This window comes from Aricia agestis, chromosome 2 (genome assembly GCF_905147365.1).
Source record: "Aricia agestis chromosome 2, ilAriAges1.1, whole genome shotgun sequence".
Taxonomy (NCBI): Eukaryota; Metazoa; Arthropoda; class Insecta; order Lepidoptera; family Lycaenidae; genus Aricia; species Aricia agestis.
In genome coordinates, this window is record NC_056407.1 from 20,644,471 (window position 1) to 20,667,385 (window position 22,915).

Genomic DNA, 22,915 nt, shown 5'->3' on the forward strand with positions numbered 1-22,915 from the left:
AATGAAACGTTTCAATTCTCGTAGCTACGATCTACAATTGTACTCACTCCAATTATCTCTCTGATATTTGGAGTGAAATAGGTGCAAGCTATTGTCGAGACCGAAATTTATTTTTAACGATTTTCTTCTTCGAAAATGCTTGACCCGCGCACAGTGGATCGGCGGTCCGGATGCGGGCCGCAGTCCGCCATTTGGTGACTGCCTGCTCTAGTTTAGGACAAACACAACAGGGCGATCGGCGAATGGATACTCAGAGCTCCCTCGTACTCACTCATTAATTTGTAACCTCCACAATTTTTCATTCTCCAAGATGTACCTTGTACACAAAAAGTTTGCCGCCCACTGTTACAGGCCATAAGGTTATGTTTTACTTATTTTTATTTTATGTTGCGTAAGTATGTACTATCAGAGAAGTTGATTCCAAGGCAGATGGGAGACATACCTAGTTTGGTCGCATTACGTCGATCATTACAATTAACCTATAATCCCAAGCGGTCGAATTCGACCATAAAAATAGATTTCCAAGAATCCGCGATCGAGGGATTAATTTACAATGAATTGAAATGATCCGACCAAATGACGTTGGTCTGTCATCTGCCTAGGATTCAATTTCCTCGATGGTACATATTGCATAATCTAATCGACATATCAAGTCAGTTATCACACCGTTCATAAAATAATAAAGTTGTTATTATTTTATGAACGGTGTGATAACTGACTTGATTCAATTTATTAATGTATTAATTCGTATTTGAAAGGGTCTAGTCAACGTTTAAAGTAACCTTTTAGGATGTTTAATTATCTATTTTTGTTTGTCTTTTATATCACCCTGTGTAGAACCCTTCAAAATTTGCATTTATACGAGCAAAGTAGAGTTTTACAGCTGTTTTATAGCTTTATTTGGAATTGTTGTCCAACGAGCGTAAGAATCGTTTTGTTCAGTCAGTCAGAACAGTTGGGGAGAGGCTTGGACGGATTTCAACCAGTGTTTGATGTAACCTCTGTTTTGCCGCACGCATTCCTGCCAAATTGGTGAGTACAGACTACAGAAAACAGACTACAGCCTTAAGAGTCCGGGTGCCATCGCAGTTCTCATACAAACGTAATACCAAGATAATTTCATATTTGAGTGATAACTCAAATATGGTAAATATTCTCTGAATATTAATATAATAATAATTCAGCTTAAAATAGTAATTACCTAGGTTCCTGTACAAAGATTCATTGCAAAATATTTTTAAAGATTCATACCAAAAATATGAACGATAACAATATATACATACTAAATTGTAATCGTTCATATTTTTTGGTATGTAAATATTTTGTAGATAATCTTTGTACAGGAACCTCTTAAGCTGAATAATAACTCAAATATGGTAAATATTCTCGTATGGGAAACGATCTTGACGTTTGTATGAGAATTGCGATGGCACCCGGACTCTTAAGAAGCTTAGATAGCTGTACGCTATTTTAATCCACGTGGGTTTCATAATCAATAATTGGCTCGGGCCATCGAAGCCCGGCTTAGAGCCTTCCCCCATTTCGGTTGCTAGCGTTGAAATGTATGAAATATAAGAAAGAAAATAAAAATATTTTCTTTCTTTCATTTCACACATTCTGGTTCAAAAGTTTATGTATAAGTGTTTCCATACAAGCCGAGATGTGTTAAAATACTAATTATTATAACTGTTAATAAACTACTAACCAAAATACTTAATCCGTTCCCATTCGGCAATGTTGCGAACAGATCTACGCTGATTTTCAATGACTGGCTCTGGCTCGAAATAACTGGAAATGGCTCTTACAATGTCTTTTAAACCTGAAGCTGCCTGTATTTTGGATTTATTATTTGTAACAAATACGGAAACATCAATAATATAAATCATTAATTGTGTGTGCACTGTAAACAAGGAAACTCTCTTTTTGACTCTGGCTTGCCAGTTTCCATGTTTACCTAATGCTGTTAATGATATATTTTATTTATTTATTTAAATCAGGTCACGTAGGCCCATACAATAGTATACCTTAATGTCTAACATACATATTAATTATAATCTTAATAACTACACTTTATCACGAATTAACGGCGACGTGACGCTCGCTTCATTCCGGTGTCTCCCCCGGAATCTTTGGTAAACAACATCAGTCGGCCACAATTCCTCCCTTTAATAATGCTTATGTAGCCTGATATCAATAAATAAATTAAATAAAAATAATAATATCCAAATAAATTTCAATTTAAAATTCAGTTTTTAGATTATTTTTTTATGAATCTTAACAATCTGTCAGTATTTAATAAATTTATTGAAATAAAAAATATGTTATCCATTTACTGAGTAAGTACATTGGTAAGTACTAGTTTATCATTAAATCACGCGACAAGCTTTTCTTATCATGCAAATTGTATAATATATTGAGGTTATAACTTAATAACTAAAATTTTAAGGAGATATTTTTTTCTAATTAGATTATTTAAATAAAAGGTTTTTTTTTTTTTTAAGTTTTGGATTATAATTTATTTTTCAATAAAAACTACCCTATATATATCTTTTCCCGCCGGTTAAAGTAAGTGAATACTCATCTAAAACAGTTCTGTCGTAAATTTATACGTGGGAGAGCCATACATACGTGGGAGAGCCATGCTTCGGCACGAATGGGCCGGCTCGACCGGAGAAATACCACGTTCTCACAGAAAACCGGCGTGAAACAGCGCTTGCGCTGTGTTTCGCCGAGTGAGTGAGTTTACCGGAGGCCCAATTCCCTTCCCTAACCTCCCCTTTCCCTTCTCTTCCCATCCCTACCCTCCCCTATTATCCTATTCCCTCTTTAAAGGCCGCTAACGCACCTGCAGCTCTTCTGATGCTGCGAGTGTCCATGGGCGACGGAAGTTGCTTTCCATCAGGTGACCCGTTTGCTCGTTTGCCCACTTATTTCATAAAAAAAAAAAATGCGCGATGTGGTAACAGACAGACTCGACTTTCAAATTTATTATATTATTATTTTGTATTTTATTTTGGTAATATCATTCATACATTAAGTCGCTCGCAAGGAACGTGATTCTATAACATCTCGGCAAATACTTGGAACTGCGGTTTATAAACGTGCATTTTAAAGTTTGGCATCGAATCAAAAATAAAAATTCATGTGGGAAGTGCAAGGGACGTTGGTTATACACAATATTTTGTATTTCTAGTTAATACAAAATATTGTGTACAACCAATGTCCGTTGAAAGTGAGTAGGCGAACAGTTATAAAACGGTTTCTGGTTTTGACACATTACTATTAAAGGAGTGAGCACACTCAGACGGGCCGTGCCGGGGCTCATCGCAAAAATCCGCCTCCATACAATTTGTATGGAAGCGGATGCGCGTATCGCACACTGTGTCGGGGCGCAGCGGATTTCCGCTTTCATACAAATTGTATGGAGGCGGATTTTTGCGATGAGAACCCGGCACGCTGAGCCCCTGCACGGCCCGTCTCAGTGTGCTCACTCCTTAATAGAGGTAATCAAAATCAAAATTGTTTTATTTCTGAATAAATTTAAAATAAATATTTTCAGAAGGTGGTGCCTACCACCGGGAATATTGCGTGACGGCCGCAAGTCCGTTGTGCCTAAATTAGTTTTTTTTTCTTTTTTTTTTATGAAATAAGGGGCCCATGGACACTCGCAGCATCAGAAGAGCTGCAGGTGCGTTGCCGGCCTTTTAAGAGGGAATAGGGTAATAGGGGAGGGTAGGGAAGGGAAGGGAATAGGGGGTGGGTAGGGAAGGAAATAGGGTAGGGGATTGGGCCTCCGGTAAACTCACTCACTCGGCGAAACACAGCGCAAGCGCTGTTTCACGCCGGTTTTCTGTGAGAACGTGGTATTTCTCCGGTCGAGCCGGCCCATTCGTGCCGAAGCATGGCTCTCCCACGTATAAAATAGCGCATTTAAATAGTGCAAAAAACGCACCTTACATTTTCCGTGATAAAAGCATCCTTTCCCGGGACTCGAAAATTACTGTTTACTGTCCCTGTTTGAAAATAATCGGCCAAGTACGAGTCAAACTCGCCCACGAAGGGCTCCGTACCATTCAAAAGCAACAAAAAATTGTATTTTTGTATGGGGAACCGCCCTTTACTATTTATTTCATTTTTATTTTATTATTATTTATTAATGTTCAATACTATTAAGTGTTTTGTGAACATTTAAAGTACCTATGTGTAGCCATTTTTATATAAAACAAAAAATGCCAAAAAATCTAGTTTTTTTGTATGGGAAATATTTACTTAAATATTTAGTTTATTTTGTTTTTAGTATTTGTTATTATAGCGGCAATAGAAATACATAATCTGTGTAAATTTCAACTCTCTAGCTATCACCGTTCTTGAGATACAGCGTGGAGGCAGACAGACGGACAGACAGACATTGAAGTCCTAGTAATAGGGTCCCGCTCTAAAAGAAATCAAGTTCGGTGTTTACTAAAATAAAAATTTAGAAGTTTTTAAATTTTATTTTTATGGTATTTTATTTTACCGAATACGTTCTTTTAAAAAATAGCCCGAGGTTTTTCGATAAACGTTGAACCATCAAAATAATACCCTCCGTGATGAGATTTCGCCTTCCAGGAGATAAAAGCTCAATAGAGAAAACAGCGGTGCTTAGGAATTATGGTTTGAGTAAATAATCATTTGGTCGCTTTATCGTGCAGTCGTTTGTATAATATAGATTGTGTAATTTTACAAACAAAAAAAAACAGATACTAAAGTTACAGTCGAAACCAAAATCTTATAATAATTTAATATCTATGGACGCTTCACACCACGTCAGTCTGGTCCCGTGGTAAGTACCTGAAGGACTTGTGTTACGGGTATCAGACAACGGAAATGCATTTAATACGTTTATACTACACATAATATATTATATAAGATTTTTCTTATACGATACACATATCTAATACACATCTATGACCCAGGAACTTTGAAAACTTTTTGTTCCGTCGGCGGGATTCGAACACGCGACCCCCGGCTTGAGTTGCCAATGCGCTCACCACTGAGCCACAGAGGTCGTCCTCTCATCTAAAACCAGACTTTATAAAAAATTTGCTATCCGTCTATCCATACACTATGGAGGTTGAAAATCTAGCTTCGGAATTGGGAATGTCAAACTAATTTAATCAATCGCTCGAATGGTGTTTAGCGCAGATGTTTTTAACTATGTGTTTTTTAGGTAATAAAACAGCAGTATGAAATTGACTCCATATGTGCTGATAGCTCTATGGATAGTGAATCCAGCTGAGTCCTGTTCGAAGCTAACACACGTTGCTCAGGCGGAGAGGTTCGATGACAACGGCCTGAGATGTTATGACAACGTGAAGGTTCACATGTGCGGTGGCAAGTGTGAGTCTAGCGAGGTAAGCCGTAACACTTTGTGTATAATTTCTGATCTATGCCTCAGGCTGATGTATGGAACAGCTAAGCAACAGGCGAAAATGATACAATATTTTCTATTATTCGTAGATTTTAATGTACGCAATATTTGAGACATAACGTAGGTTGTGTATCAATATATATTGTGTGTACTAAATCTCTGCCGGCTTCTTCAGATTTCATAACGGGACTATTTACTAAAAGGCCTGATAGACGTACGCACTTAAAGCACGCGGGTTTTAAGTTCGCGAACTTACTCGGCTCGCGTCGGTGACACACGAGAATCGCTCACACTGGATTACCATGCCCCCAGGTTCACGGCTAGGGGCTCGTGGCTCTTTGCTGACACACAACCAATTAAGATCGTCGAGCCATAAGTCCGCGTACTTACTCGCACGTCTGTCACCCCTTTAACGATTTTGGTTGACTAACGTTAAAGCGCCAAATATTAACGAATCAAAAATGTTGTTAAAAATGTTTTATTTATGAATAGATTTGAATCAAATACTTTCAGAACGTCGCGCGTCGTTACTACTGGTGCCTACCACCGGTTCGGGAACTAATCCGGCGAAAAGAACCGGCGTAAGAAACTCGTAGGTACGCATATTATAACCAAAATTGTCGATTTTATAATTCATTTTATACATTTTTATACTTGAAAATAAGCCCTTAATTGTTTCATTTTTAAATATTACAGACACTACATTATATTTCCAAGAATTTGATCTGAGCGAAAACATGTTATCTTAAAATTATCTCCATAGAAAAAAATCACAAAGATGCTTCTTAAATTTTCACGAATTTTTCATATATTGCCGTAACCGTGCATTAGACTAAGTTAATATTTTAACACATCGTATAAAATTCTATCATTGAGACACTGACCTGGCGGATTTTTTTTAATGTTGTATATTTATCGAGTGATTAAGTAAAAACTAACTTGGCGATGATTCCGCGTCGTCCTTATTCACCTGGCATATGAAAGACGGATGTGAGTGTGAAGGGAGAAGGACAATGTTCGAATTTTTGCGTTAGTCGCCCTCTTAAGGCATTTCCCCTACGGAGATTCTGTAATTTACCGTATTTAGAGCCTTTTAAACTCATAATTTGAAAGCTACAAAGTTATAATAAAAATATAGCAATAATCTTCAGTATATCAACATTCCTTTCCCCGTTATAATTTTCTATTTTTGTTTATTATACTCATGATATTAGCTTCCAAAGTAATACCAATTTATTAAAATTGAAGCATACTTTCAGGATCTCCCTAGTATTTACAAATTACCATGGGCGTACCGAGGGGGGGGGGCAGCTTCCCCCCCCCCCCCCGGATCATGTTGACGTCCCTACTAAGTATATTATCTACTACTTTTATCTATAAAAATTAAAAATTAAGAACGAATTTTTCCCATTTCTTTGCAATACAATATTTTTACAACAAAAAATTATTAATTTTTTATTCTTTATAAACACCTAGCTTATGAAAAATCTGATTTTGCCCCCCCCCCCCCCTGGCCCCGAACCTGGGTGATTTGCCCCCCCCTGGCACCAGAACCTGGGTGATTTGCCCCCCCCCCCCCCCCCTGGCACCAGAACCTGGGTAATTGGCCCCCCCCCATCCCCCTGGCCCAGAACCTGGGTACGCCCATGCAAATTACGTTTATTTGAAACACACGATAATAGATAGTTTCATTAACAACATATTCCCCGTTTTAACTTTTTTTAGATCAATTTTGAATTAGTATGGATATAATAATAAAATAGGATTTTTGTGCGATCTCAGCAACGCGTCAAATGTATGGTCAAGGTTTTTTCCTTTGCAATGTAAATATTTTCAAAAAAGACCTTAGAAATCGGCCAATTATAGTGGAATGAATATAGGTTGTTCGCGAGTTGCGACGTTTACGCATAAACTAACTTATATTTTCCCAGTTCTTATTGTACTAATGTAAAATATGTAGTGATCAGACCATAAAGTTAATATACCTAGCGGAATAGAGGAACAAAGGCCAGAGAGTAGATGGCGCTGCAGACATGTAAAGATCGGCTCCGCGTATTTTTGCCTTTTAAAAATCGTAAACCTATTGATTATCCCTGAAAAGTGACTAGACCAGTTTTAAAACAGACAAATATGTTGTGCAAGTGTTATCTCGTGCCAAAAATATACGAGTACAAAAACTAAAAGTGACTCTAGCTAACAAGTGAAGTTTCAGTATAGTTAAGTTATTTGAACTCTACAAATCGATCGACAGCACGATTTATTTATTATAAACTAAATAAAGTGACAGTGAAATGAAGCTGATGTGAAAAAACTAAAACAATATTTAATCAACAAAGAACAAAGGAAAAAAATATTGTAAAAGTGATGGTAAGCGCTAAACAAATTCAAAATAATATTACAACCGACTACCGAGTACCGAAAATTTGATCTGCAGACTCTGCAGTGGATGATAATTCGACTCGACCTGGGTTCGCTACTTAAGTCCATGATCATATTTTACTTCTTTTTTATATTTGGTCCACTTTATATACTCTACCAAATGACAAAAAATGCATGATAGCAATTATTATTATACTAAAATATATGTACAACAGAATTAGTCTTCTGGCATTGCACTTTAAGACAAAATCAAACTAACAGCGACATCTGTTATCCAGGGCGTAAGCTATATACATTTAAGTACTGAAATTACACATAGAGGGCGTTGAATTACTATAGAAGAACTATAAGAACTTTAAATAACAATTTTAAGACACATTAAAACCTGAAAATGTCGAGCGAAAATATTACATTTAGGAAAAAACTTAACTACCAGTCTAAATCTATGAACTCAGATAACAGTCTATCATCTCTTAACACATCCGAGGATGAAATGCATGTGAAAAGCCTTGATCTCTCAACCGGACTATACAATGGATTAATAGATGAACTAAAAAGTGAAATAAGTGATTTAAAAATCCAATTAGAAAGTACACGAGCTGAATTAGAAAATATTATATTAGAGAAAAACGACCTTAATCGCATAATAGCACGGCAAAATCAACAAATTAGCGCTTTAAAAGAATTATGCTCCAGTCCACGTACCACACAGAAAAATAAAATTCTCTCAACTCGGAAAAAAAGTAGAAGATCCATACAAGATAACCATAGGAATATAACCGCTGACACAGAAAGCTCATTCTTCCAAAACACGGAAAATGCGTTCGACCCCTCCATTCATAAGCAGCATGGAATCGCTCAAGACTCCACTGTTTCTAAACCCGAGAAGATTATTAGCTCATCGCAGATTATGCAGAATAGCAGCTCTATTTTAAAAAATGACGCTGATTCTATAAATTCTAGTAACCAACACATCACGAGACTAAGCTCTACAGAACAAGATATTCGGTCGGAAAATACGTCCGAAAATGGATTTTGCAATTTTAATGAACAGACTATTAAACATATTTACATCATTGGAGGCGAACAATGCAAAAACCTAGCACTTAACTTAATAAAATCAAGGATAAGCAGCAAATGCCAAAAATATAAAATAATTTCGTTTATCAAGCCTGGAGCTACATCACAAGAAATTTTAAATACAATCGCACAGTTTACTCTCACGGAAGAGGATAGAGTCATACTATCGATTGGTGAACACGACAGGAATCCACTGGAAGTCATGATAGAGCTTGGCTCAGCTCTTAAAGGTCTAATTTGTCCCTCATTTATTCTAAGTATTATAGACAATAAACAACTAAATGTAGTAAAGCTAAACAACATGATAAAAAACGTTTGTAACCACTTCCCTAAGAGTAAATTTCTTGATATTTATAAGAAAATGTTAGAAGGGAATTCGAATTATAATTTTTTTATTAAATATTGTTGCCAAGGTATTAATTTTGCAATAGACCAATTAGATTATAACTTAAAATATGTAAAAATATGTAAACATCAAAAATACAAGAATGTAAACATTTATGATTGGAAAAAATATTCATTATATAAAAATACACTAAATAGGCAAAATAAAAGGGACACATTGATTACTATACCAAATAAGCTAATTAAAGGAACTATCCCATATTATTTTCCCGTTATTAATAAAGTGGAAAAGTTTTTTCAGCCCTACTGATATGCCAGTAAACCTATTAAATATTGGCGATCAAAACAATACCTCGTCTTGTGATCTCGTAAATAGTAGTAACCTAAATAAAGCACATTCATCCATTAAAGTTTTACACCAAAATATTTCTGGGCTTCTCTCAAAATTAGACCTAATAGATGTTACGTTTTCCGAACTATCAACCCAACCAGATGTACTCTGCTTCACAGAGACGTTTTTAAACTATACAAGCATACAAAATGTTAAACTAGCAGGCTATCGCGTAGTTTCTAGCTTCTGCAGAAGTAACAATAAGAATAGAGGTGGAGTCTGTCTGATTTTAAAAAACGGTATGTGCTACAGGGACCTGCCTTCCATAAGAAATAATTATGCGGAAGATAGAGTTTTTGAATGTTGCGGGATAGAAATTCCAACGTGCAATACTATTATAATAGGCCTTTACAGAACCCCTGGTTCCGACGTTATTATTTTTCTGCATAAATTGGACGTCATGCTTTTTAACCTCACAAAAAATAATAAAAAGAAATTAATTATTGCAGGCGATCTAAATATTAATATATTAAAAGTTTCTAATGCAACGAATAACCTTAAATCCTTAATAGAAAACTACAACCTTATTTTTCATATTACAGAACCGACCAGACAGCAATCATGTATCGACCATATTATTAGCAACATAAAAAATGCTTCAGGCTCCTTGTCTGAACTTCATCTTTCTGACCATAACATGGCTCAAATATTAGATATACCAGTTATGCGTAAAAATACTCTACCTTCGACTTACTTTATTTATACAAAAGACTACTGTAAAGAAAACATGGAAAAGTTTCGACGCTACCTAAGCTGTCTGTCTTTCCGTTGTGTACTTGAGACGAAAGATATAAATAAAGCGTTGGACTCTTTTTATGACGACTTTACTCTACTATATAATTTGTGTTTTCCCCAAAAAATAATAAAAAAATCGATTGAATACAAAACACCTGTCTGGATAACAAAAGGTATAAAAGTAAGTTGTAAAACTAAAAGAAAGCTCCGCTTCGCATATTACAGAAACAAAAACAATGTGACTAAACTTAGATACCAGACATACTCTAAATTGTTACGTAAAAGTATGTTACAGTCACAAAGAATTTCTAATGACAACTTTTTAACAACATCTAAAAACAAGTGTAGAGCGTCATGGAATATTATTAATAGACAAACTACTGACAAATGTAATATTGACCTGATAAATAGAATAAAAAATAAAAATAATGACATAATAACTAGCCCCTTTGACATAGCTAACGAATTCAATGATTATTTTATAAATCTAACTAATAATAAAAAAGAAATTGACAATTTACCCAATACTAATACTACGTTTATTCCAAATTCTATTTTTCTGACTCCTTGCAGCGATAAAGAAATTTATGACGCCATTAATAGCCTAAAAAATACAAAATCCGAAGGATACGACGGACTGTCTACAAAGGTAATAAAGTATTGCAAACGTGAAATTACGCCCATAATAACCTACTTGGTGAATCTTTCATTTGAAACAGGAAGATTCCCAGATCGATTTAAGACTTCGATAATAAAACCTTTATTTAAGAAAGGCGATAAATGTAAATTAGAAAACTATAGACCAATAACACTTATACCTATACTGTCAAAAATTTTTGAAAAGTTAATGCACAAGCGGCTTACATCCTTTTTAAATAAACATAAAATCATAAAAGAAGAACAGTTTGGCTTTCAAAAAAATAAAAGTACTGTCTCAGCAGCATCCACATTGATACGCAATATACTTATTAATATTAATAACAATAAATCAGCTATCTGCATCTTCTTTGACATGTCTAGGGCTTTTGACTTCGTGTCACATACGTTGTTAATAAGGAAATTGAATAATTTAGGCATCAGAGGTCCTGCCTTGAGTTGGCTTGAGTCGTACTTATCTGACCGAAAACAATACACAGAAATTAAGTACATTCGTGACAAAAAGTTTTTAACGTCCAAAAAATCAAAACTTAAAATTAATAGAGTAGGTGTTCCTCAGGGAAGCGTCCTAGGACCACTTTTATTTCTACTCTATATAAATGATTTTCCAGAAATAACGAAATTTATATGTACACTTTTTGCGGATGACATATCTATTCTCATGAACAATTGTAGAGATATTAAAACTGAAATAAATAAATTAATCAAAAAGGTAATTGATTGGATGAATAATAATAATTTAAATCTTAATTTGACAAAAACCAACTATATTGAATTTAAAAGTGGCAGAACCAAGTCAGTTAGCTCCTCACTATTCGATAATGAAAATATCAAAAGAACAACACAAACCAAATTTCTCGGTTTACATATTGATGAAAATTTGACTTGGAAGGCTCATATCGAATATGTATGTGCCAGATTAAATAGGTTCGTTTTCGTTCTAAATAGGCTCAGACAAGTAGCGACTCTACAAACGGTCCTGGCGGCCTATCACGGCTATGTCGCTTCAGTTTTGCGGTACGGCTTATCGCTTTGGGGTAATTCTACGGACATAGACAAAGCCTTCATCGCTCAAAAAAAATGTATTAGAGCTATATGTGGTAAGCCACCATATGATTCGTGTAAACCGCTATTTAAAAAATTAAAACTGTTAACTTTACCGAGTTTGTACATCTATGAATTAGTAAATTATACTAAGTTAAACTATCATAGTTTTAAAGAAGCTCGTGACATTTATCCCCGCAATACAAGAAATCCCGACCGACTAGTGTTAGATGTGGTTCCCAAAACAACCTTATACCAAAAACAATTTTATGCCATGTGCATAAAAACATACAATGCGATCCCATCGACCCTTAAATGTTTGCCATACAACAAATTTAAAAGGGAAATCATAAAATGGTTGTTAAGTAAAAACTTCTACTCAGTCAAAGAGTTATTTAATAGTAAGGCTGAATGAATCTTAAAATCATTTTGACATAATTTTATAATATTAAACTTTTAACTAATTATATTATCTTTTTTTTTTTAATTATATTATTGTATTTTAATGATTGACATTGACATATTAATCTTGTAACTTAAACTAAATTTATTATTCTTGACATTGCTGTATTTATTGTAATTGTATAATTGTAACTGTCCTATTGTATTCTAAAAATGTTATGCAGTTATTACTAACTGTTATTTTAATAATTTTATGGAATGATGTGACATTTTTATTGTTTTTTCTGAATATTTTCACACAGACTGCCTTGTATTATTAGTTAAATGTTGTTAGACTTTTAAAATATTTGCATGCTATCTTCATAGTTAAAAGTGTAAGACCTGACCAATGAACTTATGTGAACATCTAATGTACCACTTTTAATGCAAATAAATGATTGATTGATTGATTGATTGAGAGCAAGCGAGATGTCACTATCAGTAACACTGCGTGGTAAAAAGAGACGTGTGATACCTGACAGCAGAACTCTTTTTTTGGCGTCCAATCGGCACTTATCGGCATGTTGACAATTATTTAATCTCTAAGAAAGATGCTTGTGTAAGTGTATACGTACACATATTTTACACACAGATGGAAACCAATATCGGTTTCGTTTTTATAGCTGGAGATTGTTGCTCTATTCCGCTAGGTATATTAACTTTATGAGTCAGACAGACGCAATTTCGTATATTAGAGATCGCCCAATAGTCGAAATTCGACCTTAAAAATTATCTTCTTCTTTTGGCACCCCGGGCTCCGTTTAAAGTATTGACTATTTCATATTTAATAAAAAAAACAACAATTCATTTTTAATTTAATATTTATTTATTTATATTTAGCATACAGACAGGTTACAGTCATTACATGGTAATACAAACATAATCTTAAGTTCTAGGCTAGACAGCAACCCAAAAATAGTATACATAACATAGTTATCATAAGGTTGTTACTAATATTAAACTGATAACACACTTCAACCATAAACAAAAGAGTATTCGTATAGGCTTGACAATTGTCATTCAATAAGTTGCCAAGCCACTATAATAATTATAAAATAAAGAAAACTATTCATAAATTCACTGAATGTTGATATAAATTACAAAATAAGTTGAAGGCTTGGTTTGAATGTGATCTGAAAACTTTTTACGATAGATATATTGCATGGCTATGCAATATTTTCCTTGGCTCCTTTTTACATTTAATGTTTTGGTGGGATTTCATTTCTTTTTTTAAGGTTTCTTTTTTTCAGGTCACGTTAAAACTTTTCTGTACTTAGCTTAGCACTCATTCTCTATCTCTAGGTATATATTCTAGGTCGTAAAATTAATTGACAACATCAGGTAGGTACTTCTACAAAGTACACATTCTATGACGATAGCCCAACAACTTTTGAACTTTCAGGATATTATTAGTGCACCGATGTTACTTTCGATTGAGTATCACGACCTATCCCGGATTTTTTTAAACCATAATATTTTTTTTCCGCAAACAAGCGATACCGCGATATAAAGGGAGTGCAACACCCTCTATCGAGTGCGTATGGAGTGTAGATCGTAATTCGCAATTCTGATTTCATTTATATTTTAATCGAATTTAACTATCATAGTTTCATTGTTAACTTTGTTAACACTATTTTTCCTTTGTACGTAAAATAATTATTATGAAGTCGAAACTCATTTTTAATGTTCTTGCAAAGCCACAAACATAAAAATATTTTCTTTTATTTAATAAAGTTATATTATACTTTTCAGTTTTTAGGTTTCCTTTCCCAAAGGATGAAAACGGGAACCTATTCCTAATGAGTCTAGACTTCGCTGTCCGTCTGTCATCCGTCCGTGTGTCACGAGGCTAGATCTCGAGAACCGCAAATCAAATCAAATCAAATCATTTAATCACAGAATGCAGTACATTTAAAACGGTGTTATCTTATTTATGTGATGCTTCCATTCTACCATTAAAATGGTGTGTGAAACTTATTTATTATACATTAATTTTATTTTTATTTTATCAGCATCAATTCAGTTATCTTTTAAATTAAAATATTATTAATTATAAGTCAATAATAACATAATAAATCGAAGTAAATAATTCGTCAAATAAAAAAATAAAAAATAATTGATACAAAATATAAAATCCATCAAATAATAATAAATTAATTCATCTAATATATAATTAAGCCCTACAATAAATTACAATAATTCATCAACATATTATGCAAGTCATACAAATAACAATTCATCGATTAAATTATATTCATAAAATTGATAATATAATAAAATAAAAAATCATAATTAAATCAGTCAAAGAATTCATTTAAATTATAATTACATTTACTAAGGAGCCACAATTTAAGTGTATATTTAAATTTGTTTAAAGGTAACTCTCTGATATTCTTTGGTACGCTATTATACATTTTTATGGCCATAAAAGTACATTTTTTTTTAAACAAAGAACTGTTACAGATTGGCACCTTGAGTCTGGTTGGATCCCTAGACATGTATTTTCTATCCTCGTCATTTGCAGGAAAGAGGTCAATATGTTTTTTTACAAACACACAGCATTCTAATATGTATAGATCTATAACAGTCAGTATTTTATATTGTCCAAAATAAGGTTTGCATGTATCTAAAGGTCCGATTACGCTGATGGCTCTAATGCATTTCTTTTGAGCTATCAAGACTCGACTTATTTCTGTGGTGTTGCTACGTATGCTACGTATCCATGGTAGGCAGTTAGAGCCGCTTCGCGGCTAACTGTTTTCCTAATATTTCTAAGAGCGTAAACAAATTTGTTTATCCTTTTAGTTATGAAATCAGCATGCGCCTTCCAATTGCAATTGCTATCTAATATAATACCTAAAAATTTAATCTCATTTACTTGTTCAATAATCTCATTTTCATACTCTATCATTAAGTCGGGACGTCTGTTTTTATAGTTGTAAAATTGTATTATTTTCGTTTTGTTTAAATTAAGTTTTAATTCATTTTTGTCAAGCCACTCTTTAACAATACGTAATATGTTTTTAAGTATCCTCATAAATAGTGTTATCGTCAATATCAGTTATTACAATGGATATGTCATCAGCAAATAAATTATTAGTATATTTTATTATTCTCGGTAAATCGTTAATAAAAATGATGAATAGTAGTGGTCCCAATATGCTTCGCAATAGCTAGATATTTTATTTTTTTACAAATTATGTACTTTTGTTGTCGCTATAAAAGCTAATAGCCCAACTAAAATAAAATAAACGATTAATCGGGGGTCTCATACAACAAACACGTTTTTTTTATTATTTTTTGCTTTATATCCATAATCGTAAAAGTAAGGTTTTTGAAAATTTGAGGAAATACTTAATTGTATTTCAACATTAATAATAAGTAATAAAAAGTACATAAACTTGTGATTTAAAGGGGGCTCCCATACAAATTTATGGTACGGAACCCTATGTACGTCAGTCCGACTCGCACTTGGCCAGTTTCATAATTTTTCCTTTCATTGTGGATAACGACCTTCCTTGTTGCCAAATTTCAAGGTTCTAAGTCTGCTAGAAGTACCTTAGAATTTTGATGATCTGTCAGTCAGTGAGTGACAAAATGTAGTAACTTTGATCATCCGTAACTATTCAACTATTTATCGAAATGTTATATAATTTGGAGGTTAAGCTAGTTTTAATACTTGCTTCTAGTGACCGAAATTCTAAATCCCTAGCTTTGTTAACATCGAAGATAAAGGGGGTGTGAAAAAGCCGCGAACCGCTTCGAGAAAAGTATGCTACGGCCGTACCTTTGCTAAAAAGCTTGGCTGGAGCACTGCCGTGCTCCCAGATTTCAAAAAAATATTAGCTCGATGCACTCCTTCACCATATAAACTGTGCAAAATTTCATGCTCCTACGTTTCCGCATTTTTCGTAAAAAAGGATACAAAGTTTTTCGCTCGCGTAATAATGATGATGATGATGTCGGCTGGCTGTCAGAAAGTAGTGAGAATGTGTAGTAGACTACCAACGAAACAACAAAATCTTGAAATTGCAAAATAATAAAAAAAAATTGGCCAAGTGCGAGTAGGAATCGCTCACGAAGGGTCCCGTACCGGTATAAAGCAAAAATTGGCTTTTTGTATGGGAGCCCTTAATTATTTTATTTTATTTAAATTTTATTGGTAATTTACAAGTACACACAGAATTGAGGATTTCGTGTAAATTTCAAGTGCCTACCTGTTGCCATTATTGATGTCAGCAAAAAAAGCCAAAACAGTAAAATTTGTTGCATAGAGGAGCCCTTAAATATTAAATTTATTTCGTTTTTAGTATTTGTTGGTATAGTGGTAACAGATATACTTACATAATTTGCGAAAATTTCAGAAGTCTAGCTATAGCGGTTCTTGAGTTACAGCCTGGAGACAGACAGACAGACAAACAGACGGGCAGACATCGAAGTCTCATATAGGGTCCCGTTTTTACCCTTTGGCCACGGAACCCTTAAAAGGCCTTTAATTTATTTGTAATCTGCGTTGACAAGTTTGTAACGACCGAAAATGTTTCGATTTAAACTCTCAAAGCAGCAATTTGTACAAGTTGGATAATAAATAACTTAGGTTAAGGCAATTAGTGAAGCCATCTTAAGTTTTGACGCTGCCTAAACAGATTGTGGATTCTAGCTAATTTAGCAAAACCTCATGAAATGATGTTAAACATTCGACTAGCTTTCGAAATTGCGCTACTATTTTAATCGCGTAGCAGGTTGAGATGTATCATCGCTTCTCTGCGAACACAGTGTTTTTAGGGTACCGTACCCAAAGGGTAAAAACGGGACCCTATTACTGAGACTTCGATGTATGTCTGTCTGTCTGCCTGTCTGCCGCAATAAAGCTATTGCATAACATTTTTTATACCAATGCAATTATAATTCGCATACGTCTAGTCGCACACACACAAACACCGTGCCGCACGGCAACGCTGCACCTACCGGCACATTTTTGCCGCGACAAGCGCGGCGCGTGATCACTTTCTTTACCCCCTCCACCCACTTCGCACGCTCCGAATACAGTTCACAAGGCTTTAAAGGAACTAACATTTCTATCATACAAAAACGTCATTTTTGACATGTGTTTGACAGTTCTCCTTTACCAACAGCGTCCCGTCCACATTCATTTAAAGTCTTGGAGCACTGTAGCTTAAAATTTTATTGGATTTGACTTAGCGTATCGCAAGCGCTATGACAGTTATGTCACCTAGCAATGCGTTACATGTCAAATCCTATATATTTATGACATCTATCTTCCCTATCTCCATACGTGGGAGAGCCATGCTTCGGCACGAATGGGCCGGCTCGACCGGATAAATACCATGTACTCACAGAAAACCAGCGTGAAACAGCGCTTGCGCTATGTTTCGCCGAGTGAGTGAGTTTACCGGAGGCCCAATCCCCTACCCTATACCCTTTCCTACCCTCCCCTATTACCCTATTCCCTCTCAAAAGGCCGGCAACGCACCTGCAGCTCTTCTGATGCTGCAAGTGTCCATGGGCGACAAAAGATGCTTTCCATCAGGTGACCCGTTTGCTCGTTTGCCCCCTTGTTTCATAAAAAAAAAAAAAACTAAACTGGCAAATGCATTTCGACTATAAACACTCGTCTCCTGGCTGTAAACCTACATATTCTTCAGATTTCGGACTGGGAGTTCCCATTCAAGAAGTCCCACCATCCAGTCTGCGTGTACGGAGCCCGTCATCTGCTGATGGTGCGCCTGCGCCACTGTGACACTGGTGTCACCCCCGGGACTGACGTCTTCCGTTACGTCACCGCTGAGGACTGCCGTTGTAAGGTAAACAATACATAAGTTACAATTTTCCAATATTATTATTCAAGTAGGTATAACTAGGTATTATTAAGAACCAGTTTCGAAGACGACATTTTGTTATTAAAATTACTTCAGTAAAAAATTCATTGTAGTGCCGTTAATGTCACAATCAATGTATAATACATTGTAGTGCCGTTAATGTCGCAATCAATGTATAATTCATTGTAGTGCCGTTAATGTCGCAATCAATGTATAATACATTGTAGTGCCATTAATGTCGCAATCAATGTATAATACATTCACGGTTGTGGTGAAACTAACAAAGCATTGTATGCCAAAGAAATTAATTGCGGCGACACATAGTATTGTAAAATTTACAATATGTGTCGCCACCATTAATTTCTTCTACGCTGCAACTATTTTGTAATGTTATTTAATAACATTATAAAAAAGTTGCAGCGCAACGCGTTGTTCATCCTCCCACTTAGAGCCAGTCCACACGGCGCAATGCTGCCGTTTGACGCATAGCCGGCCACACGGGCGCTGCGTCATCGCAGCGTTATAACGAAGCAGTCTTAACGTCAACACCCCCTCCCGCATTGTCTCGGGGGTTGCTATCCATCATGTGTGCGTTGCGCGCTGCTGTCACGACGCAGCGCGCCGTGTGAACACCTCGGTTATTTGTATGTAAAACAACGCAACGACAGCGCTGCGTCGACGCGACGCTGACGCAACGCGCCGTGTAGACTAGCTCGGTCAATTCAGACCGCAACGCGACGCGAAAAGAGTTGAATTGACGAACTTGCATGATGTCTCACCAATTGAAATCTGTCAAATACACCATACAGTTGGAAATGCATCTACGCGTCGCGTGGCGGTCTGAATTGACTCTTAGCGTAAGTTCTCACGGCACAAACCTGCACATTTCCTGCACGTTTTTTGCAGTATATAGAACCATTCACACGTCGATCGTACTGCACAATTTGTTGTGTCATTTATACATTACGTAATGCATTGTATGTGTCGCAGCCGACTGGTTTAAATAGCCGTTCCATCAAACAGCTAGCCTTTGACTGAACAACGCCATTCAATCACACGTCTAGCTTTTATATTGAATATTTAGTCGCTCAAAACGTTCAACACTACAGCTGATTCAAAAGCCGCCGTCTAATTGAAGTAGTTCAGCGCGCACCGCTGCGGCGCTAGGTGCGTTTTATTTACAATATGGCGTCAACTAGCAGGTGTTTGTTGGTGTTTGTGGTTGTTTTTCGGAAAGAAAGTAGTTAATAAAAGTTACAAGTGTTATTAAAGAGACAAAAATTGTGGAGGAGGCACATACGAGTGAATAATAATTTCAACAAATATTCGAGGAGAAATTACGGGATTATGAAATGGATGGACGCATCCTCCCCCTAAAGGGGGGTTCGGGGGGCGTAGCTCCCCGTCAAAACAAAAACAAACACAATCCAGAAAGTCCAAAAGTTGGTTAGGTTAGGTTAGAACTTAGACCACAACACAGAGGGAGCCGAGCGAGCGCAGCGAGCGTGCTGCGGCAGCAGCCGGCGACCGCTGTCAAATAAAAACCGGCCAAGTGCGAGTTGGACTCGCCCATAATGGGTTCCACAACAGCAATAAGGTTTATTTTTATGAAATTAAGAGGTTTTTGATTTATTTTCATATTTCAGTTGATTTAATGAAAGTTAAATTAAGGTTCACCATTTATGACGTATAAAAAAAACTACTGGCTAGACCTCGTTCGAACCAATTTTCGTTGGTAGTTTTTGTAGTAATGTACATCATATATTTTTTTAGACTTGTCATGCCCCTACTTTATAACTCAATATGATTTCTGAAGACCTATCTATAGATAGGTTAGATGATTTTTTTTTGTTTCAGTTGTATCTGTGGGGTTTGTATCTAAAATTTTTAACAATTTTTGCGTTTTTGTATCAAAATCTTAAAGCGGTTCACAGAATACATCTACTTACCAAGTTTCAATAGTGTAGCTCTTATAGTTTCGGAGAAAAGTGGCTGTGACATACGGATGGACAGACAGACAGACAGACAGACAGACGTGACAAATCTATAAGGGTTCCGTTTTTGCCATTTGGCTACGGAACCCTAACAAGGGGGGCGCAGCCGCCCGCCAAAACAAAAACAAACCAGTTGGCCAAGTGTCGTCTAGCTGTAGTGTTGAACGTTGTAGTCAACAAGTCGGCTAAACGACGTATAGCCGTGTGATTGAATGGCGTTGTTCAGTCAAAGGGCTAGCTGTTTGATTGAACGGCTATTTAGACCAGTCGGCTGCGACATATGCACCACTATGACGTATACAGTATACTGCAAAAAACGTGCAGGAAACGTGCAGGATTATGCCGTGTGAACCCCGCCTTAGGCTCAATTTATACCGCCGCGAAATGGAATGGCAACGACTTTTTGCAACAAAACTGTTATACTTAGTACAACCAATTTTATATCAACAAGTACTATAAAACTTAAATTAAAATATACGAGCCAAAAAATTGGACGTGCGTCTTCCGCGAAATTCTCGAGAATTCTCCGGTGCCGATGAGGCAAAATTGACGATTCCATTCCGTTTCATCTCGGGGCGGTATTTTACCTTTACTCTCCTGTCCATTGTTCAATCAAAATTATACAGCAATGTAACTTCTTGTAGAAAATATATTTATCTATAATATATTATAGAATTATTATAATCTCATAGAGTTAAAAGCATTTTACGATTTGTTATTGATTAAAGATAGTTTATTTCACACTTTTTCCTAAAACTGTATTTACTTAATTTTCAGATGTGTTCCTCACAAAAAACAAATTGCGAATGGCTGCCACCAAACTCGACGCTTCTCGATGGTCTAAAGAAGAAAACAACAAAGATTGATGAATAAAGTTTTAATTTATACGGAATAAAATTCATATCTTATCTACGCAATCCATTTGTTTGCTTGGAAATTTCAGGTCAGACCAATTTCGCCCGTCGTAATAATATTTTGTATACCCACAGTTAGTGACAAAACAGAAAAGCTGTAATGGAACTCTTTCAAAAAAATTTTTTTTTATATACAACTGCGATATCATTTTATCATTCTCATTAGTTTTAAAACACTTTCATCGATGTAAAGTGTAAACTGTAAAAAACTATTTACTAAACAAACTGATAGAACTCTATGGTGTACGTATGTATGGGTTTTTTCAATTATTTTGCCTAGAAGTTGGTAAGTACAATATAATATTATATTCTGTGCTAGAGGTAATTATTATTACTTTCATAAAGGAACTTCACCCCAGCAAGCAGGCAAAACTATTCCACTGAATATAACCATCATACAGCTATCTCTATTAATATTAGCTATATTTTAGTTAGAGCTCAGAACTATAACCATCATTGGTATCTTAAGTACAGCAATATATTACGTAAAATGATCCCTACTTATAATAATTACTTTACACTCTAAACTTCATAGTTCATAGGTCACAGAGTTTTTATACGACGCGTGACGAGAGATTTAATACAATCACTATTATAATTAGTATGAACGTTAGTTAATTATTGTGCACACTATTTTTATTTATTACTAGATGACTCGGTGGACTTCGTATCCCTCCCCTTCTATTATAAATCTTCCCTGGATTTCGACTTATATCTTCTATAGATATTATTAATTATAAGAGCTAAATAAGTGTTATGAAAATCAATATTAATTATAATATATTGATTTACATAACACCGTTACCGTTAGAATGCAGAATACGTTAATGTGCACATTGACTAGGTAAATTTTGCGTAGTTCCCCCGATTACTCCTATCAGGTCACCACTTTTGTTAACCTAGTACCAAAATGGGATGATACCCTATACACCAAAAATTTGTAAATCGGTTAACAAACGGCGGAGTAATCGTTAAACATAAAAAAATAAAAAAAAAACTAACGTAAAACCTCCTTCATTTTGAAAGTCGGTTTAAATTGTAGCCTATGTATTATTGTGATGTATACGCTATATTATTGTAAAGTTTCAATTAAATCCATTCAGCAGATTTTGCGGTAAAGAGTAACAAACATCCATACACACATCCACACATCTATACACCCATTCATGTAGATATATATCTACATAGAAACTTTAGCAAATTTATAATATTAGTAGGATAGTCTCATCTTTCTCGTTTTTCATCGCAATGATCCAAGCATAAGCCAAACATGATAATATATTTGTTAAATATTTACAATTAATTTGAAAATTATAAACTGTTTAATCGCACTATTTACTCGTATTGTGTAATTTATATATTTAACAATGTAATTTATTGCGTGCTGTTGTAATGAATGAGGATACATTTGTACTGTAAACATAAATTCACAGCTCGGACAGCGAGATCAACCTGCAATTCAGCCGTAATCGATCTCGTTTGAACGCCCGAATATCCGCAAATATCCGCAACTATCCAGTTATTGCAAAGATTTTATAATACAGGGTGTTCCATGGATACTCGTATGTTTGGCAGAAATATTCTTATTAGGAAATATTCTATAATTCTATAATATCTAATAGTCGGATAAAATATATAATATATAATAGTCGGAGCAGAAAGCGCAGTACTTATGCATATGTGGC

The 22,915-nt window shown here is 35.2% G+C and overlaps 1 protein-coding gene across 1 annotated transcript; it reads left to right on the forward strand.

Moving 5' to 3' along the window:
- The first annotated feature begins 999 nt into the window (after positions 1-999).
- On the forward strand, positions 1,000-21,189 carry LOC121739703 (thyrostimulin beta-5 subunit). The gene is made up of 4 exons (XM_042132237.1): positions 1,000-1,032; positions 5,210-5,393; positions 18,149-18,307; positions 21,094-21,189. The coding sequence occupies exons 2-4, from the start codon at positions 5,226-5,228 to the stop codon at positions 21,187-21,189; spliced, it is 423 nt and encodes a 140-aa protein (XP_041988171.1). The 5' UTR covers positions 1,000-1,032; positions 5,210-5,225.
- Positions 21,190-22,915: the final 1,726 nt, after the last annotated feature.

Bases quoted from the DNA above. Each gene is read 5' to 3' on its own strand.
- LOC121739703 (XM_042132237.1), top strand. From the start codon at position 5,226: ATGAAATTGACTCCATATGTGCTGATAGCTCTATGGATAGTGAATCCA. The intron at 5,394-18,148 runs GTAAGCCGTAAC...CATATTCTTCAG, and splicing joins GCAAGTGTGAGTCTAGCGAG to ATTTCGGACTGGGAGTTCCC. The intron at 18,308-21,093 runs GTAAACAATACA...CTTAATTTTCAG, and splicing joins CTGAGGACTGCCGTTGTAAG to ATGTGTTCCTCACAAAAAAC.